Here is an 18305-nt window from a genome sequence, read left to right as displayed (position 1 = left end):
TTGATTGAGATAGTTGCCGTAACGCCCGTCAAGTGATGAGTTTACTGCACCTGGCTGACTTCAGCCATCACGTTAAAGAAACTAATAAAAAAGAGGCCCAGGTAACTATGCCAATTGCAGAGAGCACTGGGATGGATGTTTCCTACAGGAAAGACACGTGCAAGACAGCAGAGGTATCACAAAGGCTCTTTTAAATCGAGGGACGAAGACAAGAAATACCCTTGTCTCTGTGAATGTAAAACAACCCCACCATCTTGCATCTAGCATCGATGCTGGGATGCACACGCGTTCCTTGACTTGACTGCGGTGCCTAGTTCGTTTGTTCCTCATTCCCAGGCTGCCGGGCGGTTTAATAAGGCTGATGCTGACGGGACATTCTGGAGACCAAAAATTGGATTCAGATCTAGCCCTTTTCCTTTCCACCCTTTTTAGAGATCTTCTCGTTTCTCTCCTTATTTGAAGCAAGGCACCGGAGGTACCGACACCTCCATGATCAGCTTCAATCATCTCATTGATCCTTTGGTTGGATATCCTGCGTCATCTGCCCTCACATCCTCTGTACCTCTGCTGACTGAGCTGACTGGGTAATTTCGACTCGACAAAAAAACAACCCGCCATTCTCCATCCGTTTCATTCTGTCTGGAGTTGGAATCCATCTGTAACGCTCTATAGGTAGCTTGAGCTCAGGCGTCTTCTTTTGGGCCGTCTCCTCGCTATCTTCGCCTCCCATTCCCGTCTTCTTCCTCCCTGACGGGATCGCGACCTCGCTATCGCTACAATCTCGGTCATCAACTATAGCGAGTGACCTGCAAAATCCCATTGCCTAGATTTGAATCCCCCGTCACACATCTCCAGCAGACCGCAACATTGGGTGCCCCTGGCCCCCGATATCTCCACGGATTATCACCATCCGCCTTTTCACCTCCACCGCATCACACTGTGCGGTGCCTCAAGTGGGAGGCTGTGCTGTACCGTGTTAATTCGCTGCTGCTGCAGACCTAAGGGCGTGCGGACGTGTCGGACTTGATCAACGCCACCTCTAGGTTCCTGGAGACCGTTTGGGGCGAAACGGTTCCATTATCCTGCGCAACTGTGTTGCGACATCGACATTGGCTCACCAGGCGGGTTGACTCGTGGAGCCGCATTTCCCGGTTGGTCAGACAAGTCTTCTGTTGACCAGGTTGCCGTAGTTGCGGCAGTATTCTGGAAGGGCGCTGTATTATTCATATCAAGCTCTTTTGGGTTCCACCAACCGCTCAAGACTCAATATATTGATGGGGTTTCCCCTGGCGCTGACCAACTCTTGTCTCATCATCGTCTGTCAGCATTGGAGTCGGATCCCTCATCTCATCTGTTGAAACGTCCCGTCCGTTTCCTTCCCCTTGTCACAATGACCCCAACTCCTCCTTCGACCAACTCGTCTCAGGGAGCCCGCTCTCCCGAGGAACAGTTCCGCGTTGTGAGGAAGAGGAATCGCGTGCCTCTAAGCTGCTATCCTTGTAGGACGCGCAAGTATGTTACCCCTAGAGCATTGCATCAATATTTACTAACATCGTCCGTAGGTTGTGAGTTTAAATGACACCTCAACTCCTCATCCTTACTGATATCCGTCAGAAAATGTGACAGAAGTCATCCTTGCAGCAACTGTACGAAGCGCGAGGGTATGGGGACCACCTCATGCTCTTACGCCACGCCGGTTACACGCAAGAAGAATCAAAGTCAAGGAGACTCGAGTCCTGATGACATGCAGAATCGTATTGACCGTTTAGAAGGCTTAGTTTTATCCCTTATGCACGGAGGTGCTAATGTAGATGCTGCATCCGCCGCAGCCGCTGGAGCAGCGACAACACAATCCACCACGGACAGCGGATCTTCCGCGAAGGCTGGAAAAGGAGACGACAATGCAATGGCATATGATGAGGAAGAAAACAGTGACGAAGAGGAGGGACTGGCCACGTCTTTGGGTTTTCTTAAAGTGGACACGGACAAAGGCAAGTCGCTGTATGTTGGCCAGGAACATTGGCATACCCTCCTTGCCGATATATCTGAGGTGAAAAACTACTTCACATCTCACAAGAAGGAGTTAGAAACAAGTTATGAGCGAGTCAAATCTTCAAAGCCTATGGCTGCAAGAGAGGGGCCGACACTCCTGCTAGGAGCACTCCCTGCATCCGAGATTGAAATAAGAGCAGAGCTTCCCCCGAAGTCTGCTGTTCTGACGCTCTGTAGTCGATACTTCAACTCCATGGATAATGCTGTCAACATCATTCATGGGCCAACATTTCAACAGCAGCTGAAAGACCACTGGCAAGATCCTAACAAGACGCCCATTATGTGGCTTGGTATGCTCTACTCGGTTCTCTGTCTAGCAATGCTGAGTTACCATAAAGTGGGCGACGAACCTCCTGAGTGGAGAGGGCGAACCCTTGAGCTTGCAAATGAATACCGGTTACGCACGGTACAATGCCTGATTAAATCAGACTATACAAAACCTAACGAATATACGGTTGAGACTATGATACTCTATGTATTTGGAGAATATTCGTCTCGATGGGATGCTGATTTAGGGTTGTGGTTAATCGTGTCTCTAATTGTTAGAATCGCGTATCGAATGGGCTACCACCGAGACGCCAAATGGTTTCCGTCAATTACACCATTTCAAGCTGTAAGCTGCACGTCGGCATGCTGCTAACATCGATTTGCTGATCATGCTTAGGAAATGAGACGGCGGACGTGGGCCCTCGTACGAATGTCGGATGTTATCTTCTCACATCAGGTTTCTCTACCCAGCATGATCTACGAAAATGATTGCGACACCCAACTCCCCAATAACATATTTGACGATGAGTTCAATCCCAGCATCAAGGAGCTGCCCCCTTCTCGACCATCGACTGTCGCTACTCCCATCGCCTACATGATTGCCAAGTCAAGATTATGTTTTGAGTTAGGAAACATCCTCCAGGCTACAGGACAAGTTGGCAAGCATGTGCCTTACGACGAGATTATTCGCTTTGATGCCAAACTACGACAGATCATGCAAGAACTACCGCCGCATTTAAAGTTAACGACATTAGAAGGGTCCCATGATCCAGTGACTTTGATCATCGCCAGGTTCAATGTCGATATTTTATACCAGAAGATTTTATGCTTGCTTCACCGCAAATACCTTCCCAGGGCGAGGCAGAGCGCAAGATATGCACACTCTCGGAGAGCTGCAATTGAAGCATCGTTGACCGCACTCGATCATCTGGCAGTACTGTACCGAGAATCACAATCCAACGGAAGGCTGCGCTCAGTCAGTTGGTTTGTGAAGTCGATTGCTACCAAAGACTTTACGTTGCCTGCAATGCTGATCATTCTTGATCTCCATTTTGACAACATTGCCGCGCAGTCTTCAGTTCCCCAAGACGATGAGGGTGCTTCAACTTGGAACGATGACCAACGATCCAAAATGATTGGCAGTTTAGAAACAGCGAGAGAAATTTGGAACACACTTGCAGATACCTCAATGGAAGCATTCAAGGCGGCCAAGGTCATTGATATCATGCTAGATAAGATCAAGGACCCTGCCTCGATCAGTTCAGAAATGCCGGGCGTTCCATCGCCAATGCCAGGCCTGACGCAAGGGGTTGGGACTGATGTTTCGCCGGCTATGGCCCCGGGTTTCGTCTCACCAAGCAGCTTACCCGATTTCAATGCGACGGCCAACCCCTTTTCGACGCCTAACCCGGCCGCCTTTATAGGTATGGACTTTGGCATGCCTGGGTCTGAAGGACTTGATTTTCAAACCGATGGATTCGCTGGGGCTGGTCCAGCTTCTCCTTTCTCCTCCATGTTCAGCAACCTGGGAGCCAACACTAACGCGGGTATGGATATGGGCGCGAATTTTGACTGGGTAAGAAGCGTTTCCGTCAAGAGATCACTTGTACCCATTTCTAACTTCGAATAGAACGCCTTCGAAAACTATACGCAGATGGCCAACTGGGGAGCAGACCAGAGTTTTCAGATATACGGCGCTGGAGGAGACCAGTCATCCCCGGGACAGACCTCTTCGTTGGGTGGTCGTAGTGGAAGCACGTCACAAGCGCCTGGACAAGGAGGTGGCAGAGATGCCAACATGCAATGATGCTGCAGCAATATCAGATAAAATAGTTGGTCTTGTGCTGTGATGTTATGATGGGCAACAAATGAAATGTAAAATCAAGCAACTCTACTTATTCAAATACCCCAGTGATAGGGCCCAAATTGGATTCTTTGAAGTCTCACAAATATGTTATTAATCACCAACTATTTCCATGCTTATGTCATAATCAAAGTGGGCCCCGGCCGACACTGTTATCGATAAGTTCAGAACTTTTGGCTCTTGCTCCCTTCTCTAAGGTATCGCTCCCCAATTCAAGACAACTCCGTGAATTTACTTCACGCCGCATTACGAGCAACGTTTGGTCTGTACAGAAAAGCAGGCGACGTTTGAGCGTCCGATCCTCATTGCTTACACTAGATTGCAGCGCGATAGCTTTCCCCCTTGCTCCTTACCATTCACGCAGACAAGTGTTGACCATCCTTTTCACTCCACATGCTTGATGATCCATCAAACAAGTTGTTTCTTTTTGTGCCTCCTGTCCTTACTCATCACTGCTATTCAGTAGCGCGTCAGATGAGGGATGATTATCCCAGAGAATCAAGGGGCCGACGCCTCTGGTTTAACCGTCACCCCAGGAGCATCAACATCCAGTGGTAGAAGCGAGGCCGACGTGCACATGGCTGATGATTTGGATTATGAGCCCTCAGATGCCTCTAGCTATGACCCTGCAGCGGCTCTACTCGATGCCATCTCCCAGCCCTCGAAAAAAAGGCGACAGTCAATAGATTTCAAGGCTGTCCAGCAAACTAAGAAAGTTAAGCTTGATAAAGCCGATCTTCCAGACCCGCCGGCTCAAAGTCTTGTCAAGGATCGAGCCAAGCAGCTCCCGGAACAGATATGGCAACATATCTTCACTCTTGTACCACCCAGAGACCTGGGTCGTTTGTTGGCTGTCAACAAACTATTCCATGCCTTTCTTAGCCCCCTTTCCACTCATTCCCCAGTGTGTCATAATGATATACCGTCATCCTTTCCTTTACTGAAGCCAGATGCCATCTGGCAAGCTTCAAGAAGACTGTTTTGGCCGCGCATGCCTGCACCCCTAAAGGGGAAATCGGAGATTCAGATGTGGCGTCTCGTTTGTTCTGTGTCTTGCCAACTCTGTGGTTTGCAGAGCCAGAAAAAGCTACCATCTTCGAACAACGAAGCTTGGTGTCGTGGTCCAGGTCCAAGTGACGTCTGTCCCATATTCCCTTTTTGTGTCTTCGCTTGCGGAAATTGCCTGAAGAAAAAGGGCATCAAGGTAGGCGTTTCCAGGATTCTCCCCGGATGCAATTCTAACGTCAGCAATAGGAACTAGAACTTCTCTTGTCTTCTTCATTTCCTTCTGTTCTGCTCCCAGCTCTTCCTCCGGTACTTGTGGATGCCGATATGCATGTAATACATCCCCGTGCCATACAGGCGGGAACTGTGCCGCCACACATCCAGGTTACCAAACTCTTCTGGTCGGAGCATGTTGAACAAATCAAGCTGGAATTCGAAAACGTCAAGGCGCTTGGGTCTGCTGCTGCCGAAGAGTGGATAAAAGGTCTAGAGATCCGAGGAAAGCAGGCTCTAGCCGATGCCTCTCGTTGGGAAAAATGGGCTGGTTCAGGTGGGATGGCTCAGTTTCAGGCACCGAAGACTGCTGCCAAAGCAGAAGCTCCATTCTCATTTACGCCTCTGGCTATTTCAGCTCCCCTTAGTAAGACTTCATCAGCTCCCGCTCAATCAATCGGTGAGCACCATCGCCAAGCACCTGTTGCAGATGACACCCGTGGATCAATGGTGCAATTGGAGGCTAACCTCCACCCCTTACGCACTCCAGTTCAGCAAAAACGGACGAAGGAGGAGGCGGCTCACCTCAAGGCTCAAAGACGGACTGACATTGAGAATCGAGCCATGCTTCTTGATCCTCCGTTGACTGCGAATGTTCTGGCTCATATTCCATCCTTTCAGGCAGCACTTCAACTTATCACGCCGCTTGATGATCACGCATGGGAACTCTTGAAGCCCCGTCTTCTCGCTCAGAGGGTAGAAGCGGAGCTGCGAGAGAAGCAAAGTTGTAGCAACCCCCAAACACTTGGAGACAAGCTTCCGACGATGGAGGCTGATAAAAAGCCCGCCAGGGAACCAAGAGAAGTTACAGACCAGGAATGGGATGATATCCAGGGGCCCGTTCGAGCGCGCATATCGGAATATGCAGACGAAATCATCGAAGGATGGAACAACGGCGCCAAGGTCAAGAGAAAGAATTGTCCGCAATATGCCGCAGATGTGCTGCTTTACGTTCGTAAAAGGTTCTATGCCGAAGTTGCAAAGGACACTGCTGCCACAATCGCGGCAGGGAAGAAGCCGATTGTCGAGCCCCTAGAGGGGCCTTGGACTCAACGGTTGACACTGGAGAACATGAAGTGGGTCTTTGATGTCAAGGTCAAGCCCCGTACCGAACCTATGCGCAAGGAGTTGTTTCTTTGTAACAGCTGCCTCGGTGTGAATGGAGTCTTGAAATTCTTTGGATTCGAGGGTGTGCTTCAACACTATGCAGCCAAGCACACAGTTGCTCTCAGTCTGGGTAATGTTGTCGTGCACTGGAGAGCGGAGTGGCCAGAAGTGCCTCCTTTTAGTCCTGACCCTCTTGCCAAAGAGAAAGCCTATTATGACAACGAGCCACGCAACTCACTCGCGTCAAATGTTCCAGTTCAACAAAGCTATTCTGTCTTTCAACCTGGTACACCAGCAGGATATGCTCTGCCTGCTTACGGCGCAGAAGCACCGCCATTCTCGTTTTACAGTTCCAGGCCTCCAATTCCTCCTGTATCTGTATACGGGCAAAATTCAGCCCATACCTACGGTCCATCTTACTCAACAACAACATATTACGACCCTGCAACATATTCTTCATACCCAGGACCGTTTTCTTCGGGGATGGCACATGGCTCTCAAAGACAATTGAACAGCTACACAAGACCTCCGGTTCCGGTTCCTAACCCTTCCGAGTGTGTATCATATTCCAACTACTACGATAGCAATAACATCGCCTCAGTCAACAGCACTCATCAATACCAACATGAAAGTTTCATCAGGAGCACTCAATCTGTCTGGTCAAAGGTTGGGCATCATAAGAAGATCCCACCTGCAGTTAGGGCTTACGTCGCCATTTACCATGCTAACAAACTGTTCGAGGAGTCTGAGAGCGAGATCCTACCGTTGTCGCTGTTCATTGAAGCCACGTCGAAAAATAAGAAATTACGCAGTCTGAGGGCTCTCAACGGAGTTTCTTGCAAGGTGTGCAACGACGATAACATATTTCACGTACCTCAACTCGCCAGACATTTTGAATCAGAACATGTCGAAAAGCCAAGGAGTCAAGGACGAGCACATATGGATTGGCGAACAGAAATGATAAAAATGCCTGAAAACGAGCGAATGGCTGGACTGGAAATCAAGACTCGGGGAGACTCTGTCTTGTACACTCTTGTTAAGGAGGCTCTTCCCTGGGCATTCGAACAAGCCTTCATAGACAAATATGCTTCGAAGCCTGCGCAAACAACACCCAATAAGACACCACCTCCACGAGTGTCAGTGCAGACGCCTATGCCAAACAATCGATCAAGGGAAGAACGCCAGCAAAGTGATGTCGGGCATGTGAGGGAGCAAACGCAGCAGCCGGGTCATGCGGATCTGGGAAGTCAGTCCTTGGCATCAAGTCGACTAGACCTGCGCCTTTCTGCACATATCGAGTCTGAGCCAGACATACCGCATCTTCGTCCAGCAAGCGAGGTTTATGGTCGAAAGATGGTCGGGGCTAGAAGGACACAGGGGAAACCTGTATCCCAAGCCGCTGATAGTGCTTCAACGTTTGGCAACTACTCGCCATCGGACTTCGAAAAGTTTCAAGATCCACATAACAGAAGCAACAAGGTTGACGTCGGGGTCGAGACTGAGCAGGAAGTCACCACTTATCATGTTTCATATCCTACAGGGCCGCGGAACAAGGCTCATTGGCGCGAAGAAAAATCATCCGATTACCGTGACGTCCGAGAACAGCGTTATTCGGACCCAGAACCAGCTAGTCCACGTAACAGAAGCGCATCGGTTGGCGACCGGCCTCAAGACCATCATCCGTTAGTGGCCATATCGGTTGCTACAGCACCCAGCTACGCGGAGGTCGAAAGAAGGGGGCGTGAAGAACCTCATGTGGCTCAGAACCACCAGATAGTTGAAGAGGAGGTCATCTACGTTGATGAATCCGGACGGGAGATTGGAAGAGGTCTTAGAGCCCGAAATACCCTACCACAGGAATCCAGATATGGCCCGGTCAACGCTGAAAGGTTTGGCGAGCATGCCCGACCTTCACCCTCATGGTTTAACAACCATAACCAATTCTATTATAGAGAACCTAGCCCTCGGCCTCAATATGCACCACCAGAACGCCACTTCGATCCTCCAGCTAATTCCGATCATGTCTATTATAATCGTCACAGTACTCGTCCTCCGCTAGAGTATTCAGATGCATATGAAGTCGTCGAGGTTCATCATCCAGACGGCGACTACTTCATCAGGCGCCCTGTACGACAGGTTGACAGGCCATACCATGCCTATGAGACTAGACAGCCACGACCAGAGCAGAGCATATTCCCTCAACGAGGAATAGCTCAAGGCCCTTCGGGCTACAACTTGACTCATGAAGCAGATCCTCATATTCCGAGTCGGCCTGCTCTTATGCCTAATTATAACGACAACCCACGATATCCTTCTTGTGCAACAGGGGGAATACCAGCGGACCATGGGAACCAGCGATGATTTACTCAATGCACTCCAGTGTCGTAATGGAGGAAAGATGACACCAACTAACTAGTGCCGATTCGTGTATACATATCTATATATACAAATCACTGCAACATCGTGTGTATAATGTCTTTCTTCATTTGAAGTCGGTCCTTTCCCCAGACAATTCAGAGAACGTATTCATCATTTGACAGATATTATAAAGTAGTACATTGTGTGTATTCTGCTAGGACGACGAGCCGAGTTTGGTTTGCTTTTTTACATACATACATCCATACATACAGGCCCTCCTCTTGTATTCCGATCCCGTCTTCTCGTTAGAGCCATTATCAGAAACTAAAGCTGAGTCTGGCCGCAATTCCAATGCCAGTTGGTGATGTACAAGATAAGAGGGAAAACGATGATAATGAAAAGAACAAAATTACAACACTCTTTTCTTCTCTCGTTTCTCTCCTTTATTCTGCTTTTCCTGCTCTGCTCCATTGAGGAGCAGAGCAGTCAAGATTGGTTCAAGAGCCCGAGCCCGTGACCAAAAGCGATCGACATTGTTTGGTGTTTCCAAGTTATGTTCCGCCTTTCTCCTTCGAGTCTATCCTTCCATCCGTATATGGCTGTTACTGGTCTTTCTTTTCTTCATTATTGTCAGGTTGAACGGGACGCTGTCGCATGGTGACCATTTGCCAGAAACCCATAGATCAAAATCAGTGCTGAATCTACAACACCTCACCAATGATCTTAGCGGCCTCACGGTAGGTTTGAAGCAGGCGCTCGCACTTCTCACGCTCCTTCTTGACGCCATCATCCTCGTAAAGGAGCTCCTCAAAGAGAGATTCCTTGTAGAGCTCGCTAACGAGGCGGTTCTGAACGACGTCCTTACAGTGGTTAACGAGGAGGTGCATGACAGCTTTAGGGACCTGGTCGGCGATGGACTCGCGAACAATGTTGAAGTAGGAAGAGATAAGAGCTCGGATAAGCTCCGTCTCCATGGCCTCGCGATCTGTCATAGCTGGCTCCGCGGATTCACCCTGGTGGTGGGGGTTAGTTTCGTGTGAGAAGAGGAGACCGGGCACCTGTAGATCCTCGGAACTTACCATCTGGGATGCCAAGCCGTAGTTCTTCCCTGTTCTATCGTACAAGTCATCCTCGGGGGCCATTGTTGTCGCTGTAGATGGCCGGGCAAACTCCCTCTCCCGACGCACAATAGGGAAGCTAGTCTCCGAGTTTTGGCTGATATGTCGTCCGTTAGGCATATTGGGCATGGCGCCAGGGCTGGGAAGGGGACCGCCAATGGTCTGGCCATCCTTGCCGAAAAAGTAGTTCAAGAAGGAATCTCGGGCACCTCCGAGTCCCTGTTGGTTGAGTCGAGCAGGTGAAGCTGAACGAAGAGTGCCGTTTAAATGCGTCGCGTTCATAGTGGCAGCAAGGCTGGAGGTTCCGTTCTCGCGGACTGAAAGAGAAGGCGATATGCTTCGAGGAGGCTTCGTGGCCTTGGTTCTTCCTGACTTGGTCTTTTCAGGCTTATCAAGAGGGCCACTGACACCGTCCTCATTTTCAGGGCCATCACCATCGGCCTCAAGCTCCTGCAGACGCCGCTTCTCTCGGCGCTCGCGCTCCTCCTGGATCAGCCTTTTCCTTTCTCGCTCCTGCTTTGCACTGACTACGTTACTCATGGCGGCGGCTGCGCCAAGGAAGTTAGGGTGATTAGTATTGATATAGGCGCGTTGGATAGAGATGAGTGATTCGACATATGACGAAGCAGGACCAAGACGCTCACGGAGCAAGTCTGAGACTGTCTCGATGAGCTTGGCCTGAAGTCTGGGATATCGTGAAAGCTCGGTGGAGCCACAAGTGTGGCAAATCTTGATCAGTTCTTCGTACACAAGTTCAACACAACGTTGACTAGGAATTTCCAGAAGCTTGATCTGAGGCTTCACCAGAAGATCGAAAGCCATCTCCGGCACAAAAAGACTGGGTCGGGGTCCAGTTGAGTTTCGGATCGCGGTCCGGATATCGAGGGCGGAGAGGTTGGATGTAGGGTCGATAGTGTCAAGTGCGCTGCCGAAGACAGAATTGAAAATGTAGTAAATACGAGCGCCGCCACATAACTCCTTGGTAGAAATCTCGGTCGAGGTACCGTCAATGGAAGAAATGAAAGAGTTGGCGAAGCGCGTCATTTGCTGGAGGATGAGAGAGCCACGGTGCTCCTTTCCACTGAAATGCATGTCACCATAACTGGCCAACTCCTGTTGCGTCTGCCCCATAAGAGTGTTGAGTCGAGCTTTGATGTCAGGCAAACGCTCACGGATATGACCCATCAGAGTAGTGTTGAGGGTCTTGGCCAGGTAGTGAGTGCCACATCGAATGGAGATGTTACGATAGGCAGGATGGTGCTTGAAAAAGTCAGCCTCGGCCTGGAGAGCATCCTCCATAGGCTTGTTTCCCTGAATATCCTGCTGCGATCGATTGACAACGCCGATAAAACCAAGCTTTAGAGGATAGACGCGGCCTGAAAGAATATCTAGAGCGTTTGTGCCATGATCCATGAGGTCAACCTTTGTCAAGACACCAATAGTCCTTCGGCCAAGGGGGTCAACATGGCGGGCGAGTTTGAGGGCTTCCGAGTTAACGATATCGACGTTGGCGGGAGACACGGCGAGGATAATACTGTTAGGCTTGGCAATATATTCGGAAATAAGGTTTCGAGTCTGCTTCTCAATATCGGTAGGCTGGTCGCCAATGGGGACCTATGGATGGGTTATGATCAGTAATGTCCAGGGGTAAAGCGAAGCTAAAGATCATGGAGATGGAAAGAACAGGAAACTCACCTTGGTTAGTCCCGGCAGATCCACCAGAGTCAAGTTAAGAACATGAGGAGAGTAGATCTTGAGGTTGATAGGTTGTCGGTTGATACCCTTGTTGTTGCCGGCAACTCGGGATGTCTCGTTCTCAATTTCGCGCTTGACATCGCCAAAATCGTTGAACCTCCGGTTGGGGATGTGGTGGAACTCTGCCCACTCGGAACGGCGAGCAGCACCGGGGGATCGATAAGGATCGCTTGCAGGGTCGGGAGCGTTCTCATCTTCGGTAACGTTGATGAGCTGAAGGATCAGGGGACGACGAGTGCAGATGCCGGCTCCGCGCGGTAAAAAATCTCGGCCGACGATATTCTCAAGGACAGAAGATTTGCCTGCAGATTGGGAACCGACAACAACCTAAGTAACGGTCAGTCAGTGCTAGAGTAACCAATTCAGGTAGCAAAAACCGCATACGATCTGAGGGAGGTCCAAAGAGTCACTGCCAATGGTATTGAAAACCAAGTCTTGCAGCTTGTTGACCGTGGTGAGCAGATCCTCGCCAAGAGCAGCCATGATGATAAGAGTCCGATTTTGTGACGAGCGAGTTTGAGATATACCGATGACAGAAACAACAGGACAGGACAGTAGAGTCAAGTAAAGCGTCCGTCACGAAACCCAAGACAAACACAAGGACACGGAGGATGTTTCGAATAATGCGCGCGTTGTCGCTAAATTCAAAATCCGTCGTCAGTTCCGGGAGTTCATGCGGTTCGGTCTGGGAGGCTCAGGCTCAGGCTGAGGATGGCTTTGCTTTGCTTTGCTTCGCTTTGCGCAGTGGAGTCGAGAGCACTTTTGGGGTGATTCACGTGTATTTGCATAATGTTCAACCACCCCCAGGCCAAGGTAATGTAGGGATGGATACCTAGCACCTATTTTTTAGGCCTTGTAATGCCTAGCTCTAGGCCGCTTTACTGGCTCTACCGGAGGTTTCTCGGCTGTGAGGTGCCTCCCCTACTGACCGCTTTCACACCTGATTTACTCCGGAGTTGCGTTGCAGAGGCCGTGCCACGTCACCAGCCACACCTGACAGGATGTTCTTATCCACCACTAGGTGCTTTAACGAGGTTCGCCACAAGGCCTGACTTTTCTACTGTGCTAAAGGAACATGAAGATGGCAATAGATGCACTAGAAATCAGCCAGAAGACCAGTACGGACACGGAATCATGAGTACTTTCGGTAGCCCCGGCCCTTTGCCAACTACAAAGCCAACACCGTGAGTTTAATATCGTCTACTGAGAACAATTCACTAAACAGTTGTGTCGTTCTGAGCAGACCACAGCGTGGAAGCTTCCCTCTGGATCATGATGGTGAGTGGACTGTACAAAACAACACATTCAATGGAAGAAGTTTGACCAAAGCAACTGCAGGCGAGTGCAAGACGTACATGACAAAGTATCTTTCATGTATGAAAAAGGTGCGAGGTCTAAATGACGAAGAATGTCGCGACCTTGCGAAGGCGTATCTATCATGCAGAATGGACAGGTGAGCCTATAATTCTTTGACTTATGACGCATACACGTAGACAAATATCTCGGAACAAAGCGGGCTAATAGCGACGGGTATTTTAGAAACTTGATGGCTAGGGACGAATTCAAGAACCTTGGTTTCACAGAATCTCCACCTCCTTCAGCTGTAAAAGCGACGCTAGAGGGTGATAAGGGAACCAAGGATTGAAAGAGACTGGCTAATACGTTTTCCCTCAATTACCTAGGGAGGTAAGTATGGGATTCGACAACTTAAGGAGCCGACTCTCGTACACACTGCCTTATATGTAACGACATTGAGGCTGATACGGACTCTAATTCCTTACTAAGATAGCATTCGAGCAAATGAGAGCAATACACATCAAACCTCCAGTCCCCGCTTCAACTACTGTATCATAAGAACCTAGCAGATGGCGGTGGACGATAATCCACTATAGAAATTTATAGGAACTGCCATATACTGACTCCCTACACCTTACAAAGCTTCCAACAACAAAAATCAATGAGATCATAAGCTTTCGTATTCCTGTCTCATACTTAGACAGAGGCTTTTGTTGCTGGTGGTGATGCCCTGACGCAACCAAACCAGCCGTCTAACATCGCGTTGCCTGGTCAACCCCAGCCGGTTCGATTTGCGACCACCATTAAAACTATCGACCACTAACTACTTCATAGTAAAGCTATCCTTCATCACTCTCTATACCTTGTCAAAACCCTCCTTATTTACCGTCTTGGCCATCTCTTTAACCCCTTTCTCTGCCGGACAGAATATTCTTCCTCCATACCGCATAAATCTCTCTCCCTCATCTTCTGGCAAACATGCCAGGCACAGCGAGGATGATGGAGCCGAAGCGCAAGGTGACTCCTCCGTCACCTTCTTACATGACAGACGAGCAGTTCGGTATGACACACGGAATTGAGTATGGTGACGAAAGTCCTTGGCTAATTTCTCCCTCTGCTGAATAGCCTCCTACCTCGCAGGTCTTCGGTCAAACCGGGTCGCCAGACCTGGAGGTGCAAGACCTCAACCAGCTGGTGCCCGTCCAGTTCCTAGCCGCTCAAGTTTGCACCGCCATAGTACGGGCCGATTCACACCTGATCTTGCTTCTCCTGCCGAGAGCGCACCGCCTATTCTTGACCGTAAGGACTCGAAAAGTCCTAGCGTTGCTGGTGGCAGTCTTGCCTCTAGATACTCTACCATCAGCAGAAAAAGCCCAGACTACTATCCGACTTCAGCTACAAATCCTTTGAGGCCATCGGACGTTGTTCCCTCAGCCACATACATGGAACGAGGTCAAAGATGGATGGAGAAGGAAGAGGCAAGCTCATTGCGCGACGCAATGGAGGAGATGGACATAAGGAAGAGTACAAAATCGCCTGTTCAGGAGACTCCTGAGGATGATACTCGTCTATACAATGCTGCTCTTGATGAAGCTGCTGAGCTTGTCTGGCAACATCAACATGGCACACCTTCTCCCCGTCCCGACGGGCCTTACCGCTATAAGCCACACCTCAGAAAGAATAGCTACGCCCATGCTCGTACTGCTAGTGTCGGCGGTACGCGATCATGCTCAGGCAGTTCTTCAGATGGTGAAGGCATCGAACGTGAAAGCCGACCTGAGTTAGAGCAGAGGCAGCCAAGCATACAGCCAAATCACAAGAACAAGACATATGGCAGCATTGGTCGTTCAGGCAAGGCTCCAGAGCAGAGACGCCAGGGAAGTCTGAAAAGAAACATTAGCGGGGAAGTCGGGCGTCCCTTTTCTGAAGATCAGATTTGGGAAGAACCTGAAGTCTCAACTTCAAATAACATGAGCTTTTCTGGTCGTGCATCACCCGAGAAGCTTGGCAACCGAGCTCAGACAGCTACAAACCGAGTCCGCTTCGAACCCCCACGGGAAGAAGAAGAAAAGACTAAGCCCCTTGAGCGAGTTGAAATACACCGCAATCCTCCCACACGCTCTCGCAATCCTCTCTATACAAGAAACCGCTCCAACGACGGTTCCGTCTCTGTTGATGACAATGTAGAGAGAAAGAATGGCATGGAAGTTCGGAGTCAGGACATTCGCGCGGCCACGAGCATGCGCTTGAAAGATCGCAGCCCAAACCTCCCGGAACCCACAGCCGTCAGTGACAGTCCGGGACGGCCCATTGTAAGCTTCGACGCCAACTGGAAAGCCCCGGACGAGTCCACTGATACCACCCCAGACCGGTCGCTTCCGGCAACCCCCAGCAGATCCTCCTCCTCCTTCGCCCAGCCGGAGAAACCCATGGCGGTACCTGGTATCGTTGTGGCGGAGGAGAGTTCGCCGATGCCCAGGGCGCCAACGGGAACGAAAATCCCGTCGATCTGCGTAGACGAGACATCCCATAGCCCTAGAGGCTCCGTACCTTCGATCAACGTCCCTGGTATTGCTATCGACGAGGCTCCGGGTAAGGGAGGCAGCATTCCTGCAATCATAACCCCTGACGACAAACCGAATTCACCCTCCCGTCCGCTACCTGATCCCGTTGCCAGGGGAGCACCCCGTTCTGCACAAAAGCCTCGTGGCCATTGGTCCCCAGCCCCTGGCAGCAATAGGCGAGCTGTCACGATTTGCCATGAATGTGGCATGCCCATTGAAGGGCGTTTTGTGGCCCTTGCGGGAAGCAATGAACGATTCCATCCGCAGTGTTTCAGCTGCTATACTTGTGGTACTAACCTACAGGCGATGGAGATTAGCCATGAGCCTGATCACCTTCGTCAGGAGCGGCTTGATCGCATCAGACGTCGCGCGGCTGGTGAGATACTCGAAGAGGAGCCGGGCAAAACGATGGCCGAAGACGGAGATGAGCGTCTACGGTTCTTTTGTCACCTCGATTGGCATGAGCTGTTCGCGCCGCGTTGCAAGCACTGTCAGACCCCTATTCTCGGTGAACACATAGTCGCTCTTGGAGCTCACTGGCATTACGGTCACTTCTTCTGTGCCGAATGTGGTGACCCATTCGAACATGGCATGACGCACATTGAGAAGGATGGTTATGCGTGGTGCATCAACTGCCAGACGAAGCGCACCGAACGTCGAGCTCCAAAGTGCAGGAAATGCCGTACAGCTGTCATCGGACAGTATATCCAAGCGCTAGGCGGAGAGTGGCATGAGCATTGCTTCCGATGCGCCGAGTGTCAGGGCGGTTTCGACGACGGCCAAATCTTCACTAAGCATGTGCCCGAAGGCACTATCGTGCTCTGTACTGGATGCCGAGCTATGGAACTCAAAGCGTAATGATGATGATGTGTGTGATTTCGGCGTGCGTGTTTTGATTTCTGCATGCGTTTCTTTCGTGGTTGGTCTGTTTCCCTTCGGGTTTGCCGGTCAGCATATGATTTGTTTTGTGCTTCTGATTTGGTCTTCATGAGTGCTTCCAGGGGAGCGGCGCACTCAGCGCTCAACTTGATCATGTAGATTGTCTCATTGGAACATCTTGGCCATAAGGCAAAATATACACGGCGCGAACTGTGAGTCCGTGATTTCGACTCTAAATGGCCAACACAAGATTCGGTTCCGTCTACTTCTTACGTATCAAGTTATTTCCCCCATATCTGTGTGATCCTGACGCATTGTTGTTTTGTAAACGCTACCTTAAGAGCGAGATTGGACGGGGCGTATTCTCAATGAGGCCAAAACACACAGGTCGTTCGTACCTCTGCTGCGGAAGAGAAAAGAAAACCATACAATTTACCACACAAGTCACAGCAGGGATGGAGGGATACTGGGTTGATTGGGTTGATTGGGTAGTGTTTTGTCTGTCGTAAATCATTCGTCGACTTGTTGTTTCAGTCTTCCTCTCGTCTGATGTACGCAAAGCCAAAAGTACAACCAGGTTTAATCGAAATCCAGTTCAAGAACATCATTCGTGTGTGTTCATCTCTTTTGGGATCTTCTTCCTGGTAATTCTTCCTCGAAATTCCCCCTCTCTATTACTGTGCAGATCCGCCCACCTGCTCCTGATGGACCTCGAGGGTATCGCCATCCTGCATCTCGAGCTGTGTGATGTAACTTGTCAGCATGTGTGGTCTCTCCGGAGAGTTTGCAGTAGGGTGCGATTTGAACATAGATATCAAAAGTCCGTGTCTACAATAGAAAAGCGAAAACGTACCGCATCGGGCGTATCGGTGGGTTGGACTCGCGTGCCGTCGAAAAGAAACCGCACGGAGCTGGTCGCCTTTCCCTGGCGCTCGCAAAAAGCGCCCATAAGCTTCTCAAGCTTTGTAGTGCGCTTGATCTTGAAGAAGACCTCGTTGTTGTTGTCGGTGACCTTGATGTTGAGGTGCTCCGAGTTGGCGGGTGCCTGCTCGCCAGGAGTTCCGTTTTCGTTCTCGTTGGACATTTTGAATTAGTCTGGATGGAATCTATGCACTTAGTACGAAACAATGTCAGCGCGTGGCTCGAGATGAAGTGCAGGAGTGAAAGTGTGGCAAGATATCGCAATAATCAGAATATTACCTTAGCACGATGGTCGTTGATGTCAAGTTGGGCAAGTGGGGGTGATGATCGCGTTATGCGCGTTTGGCCGGCGAGACGTAGAGCGGCGAGCTGCGAGCGTGTTGAAGAAGAAGTTAAGATCGGGCGGCCAAAGTGTGTGTGCGAGGGAAAAAAGGATGATCAGGTTTGTTGTTGGTGGGAGGTATAAAAGACTATGGTGGGTGATGAGCCTACTAAGATAGACGGATAGAAGGCAACCAGCCTTAAACTTACCTACTGAGGTCAGTTGCCTCTCGCGCTTCGTTCAACACTCACTTGAACGTCAAGCGGGCGAAAGAGCCCAACTTTGGGCGTGTAGGTGGGGGCCGAGAGACGAATGACTGTCTTTGATTGGCTATCTACCGCTTTAGTCGAACCCCCTGTACTCCTCATACCCTATACCCAAATGTAGCGTTAATTGGTTGCTGGAAGCTCAGTATACTCATCACAAACCTATTTAACTGTTGGAGTTTTACGCAGCCAAAATGTTCCAATTCTTAGTTATAGAACTTAAGTAGTATTGCAGATATTACAATAATGGATGTATTA

The 18305-nt window shown here is 50.0% G+C and overlaps 6 protein-coding genes across 9 annotated transcripts; 4 read left to right on the top strand and 2 right to left on the bottom strand.

Moving 5' to 3' along the window:
• The first annotated feature begins 203 nt into the window (after positions 1 to 203).
• FOIG_00525 (uncharacterized protein) lies at positions 204 to 4287 on the top strand. 2 transcript variants are annotated; one of them, XM_031196724.1, is made up of 4 exons: positions 204 to 1512; positions 1563 to 2665; positions 2717 to 3895; positions 3950 to 4287. In XM_031196724.1, the coding sequence occupies exons 2-4, from the start codon at positions 1664 to 1666 to the stop codon at positions 4124 to 4126; spliced, it is 2358 nt and encodes a 785-aa protein (XP_031072491.1). In that variant the 5' UTR covers positions 204 to 1512; positions 1563 to 1663; the 3' UTR covers positions 4127 to 4287. The 2 variants fall into 2 exon arrangements, with proteins under 2 accessions (XP_031072491.1, XP_031072492.1); XM_031196725.1 differs by having other exon boundaries at positions 2717 to 4287.
• A 99-nt stretch (positions 4288 to 4386) lies between these two features.
• FOIG_00524 (uncharacterized protein) lies at positions 4387 to 9141 on the top strand. The gene is made up of 2 exons (XM_031196723.1): positions 4387 to 5387; positions 5438 to 9141. The coding sequence occupies exons 1-2, from the start codon at positions 4665 to 4667 to the stop codon at positions 8927 to 8929; spliced, it is 4215 nt and encodes a 1404-aa protein (XP_031072490.1). The 5' UTR covers positions 4387 to 4664; the 3' UTR covers positions 8930 to 9141.
• FOIG_00523 (dynamin GTPase) lies at positions 5501 to 12664 on the bottom strand. 2 transcript variants are annotated; one of them, XM_031196722.1, is made up of 4 exons: positions 12184 to 12664; positions 11740 to 12126; positions 10006 to 11658; positions 5501 to 9939 (listed from the first exon to the last, which is right to left on the bottom strand). In XM_031196722.1, the coding sequence occupies exons 1-4, from the start codon at positions 12280 to 12282 to the stop codon at positions 9628 to 9630; spliced, it is 2451 nt and encodes an 816-aa protein (XP_031072489.1). In that variant the 5' UTR covers positions 12283 to 12664; the 3' UTR covers positions 5501 to 9627. The 2 variants fall into 2 exon arrangements, with proteins under 2 accessions (XP_031072489.1, XP_031072488.1); XM_031196721.1 differs by having other exon boundaries at positions 5501 to 11658; positions 12184 to 12608.
• Positions 12658 to 14014, top strand: FOIG_00522 (uncharacterized protein; the record flags this gene model as incomplete). Of its 2 annotated transcripts, XM_031196720.1 has the most annotated exons (5): positions 12658 to 12983; positions 13043 to 13077; positions 13138 to 13252; positions 13339 to 13879; positions 13930 to 14014. In XM_031196720.1, 4 exons carry the CDS (start codon positions 12658 to 12660, stop codon positions 13442 to 13444), a joined length of 582 nt encoding a protein of 193 aa, XP_031072487.1. The 2 variants fall into 2 exon arrangements, with proteins under 2 accessions (XP_031072487.1, XP_031072486.1); XM_031196719.1 differs by lacking the exon at positions 13930 to 14014 and having other exon boundaries at positions 13043 to 13252; positions 13339 to 13444.
• A 59-nt stretch (positions 14015 to 14073) lies between these two features.
• FOIG_00521 (uncharacterized protein) lies at positions 14074 to 16831 on the top strand (the record flags this gene model as incomplete). The annotated part of the gene is made up of 2 exons (XM_031196718.1): positions 14074 to 14155; positions 14221 to 16831. 2 exons carry the CDS (start codon positions 14074 to 14076, stop codon positions 16515 to 16517), a joined length of 2379 nt encoding a protein of 792 aa, XP_031072485.1. The 3' UTR covers positions 16518 to 16831.
• A 381-nt stretch (positions 16832 to 17212) lies between these two features.
• FOIG_00520 (uncharacterized protein) lies at positions 17213 to 17622 on the bottom strand (the record flags this gene model as incomplete). The annotated part of the gene is made up of 2 exons (XM_031196717.1): positions 17213 to 17278; positions 17392 to 17622. 2 exons carry the CDS (start codon positions 17620 to 17622, stop codon positions 17213 to 17215), a joined length of 297 nt encoding a protein of 98 aa, XP_031072484.1.
• Positions 17623 to 18305: the final 683 nt, after the last annotated feature.

This window comes from Fusarium odoratissimum (genome assembly GCF_000260195.1).
Source record: "Fusarium odoratissimum NRRL 54006 unplaced genomic scaffold supercont1.1, whole genome shotgun sequence".
NCBI lineage: Eukaryota > Fungi > Ascomycota > Sordariomycetes > Hypocreales > Nectriaceae > Fusarium > Fusarium odoratissimum.
Note: the sequence above shows the minus strand (reverse complement) of the source record. Positions and strands in the feature narration are given on the sequence as shown.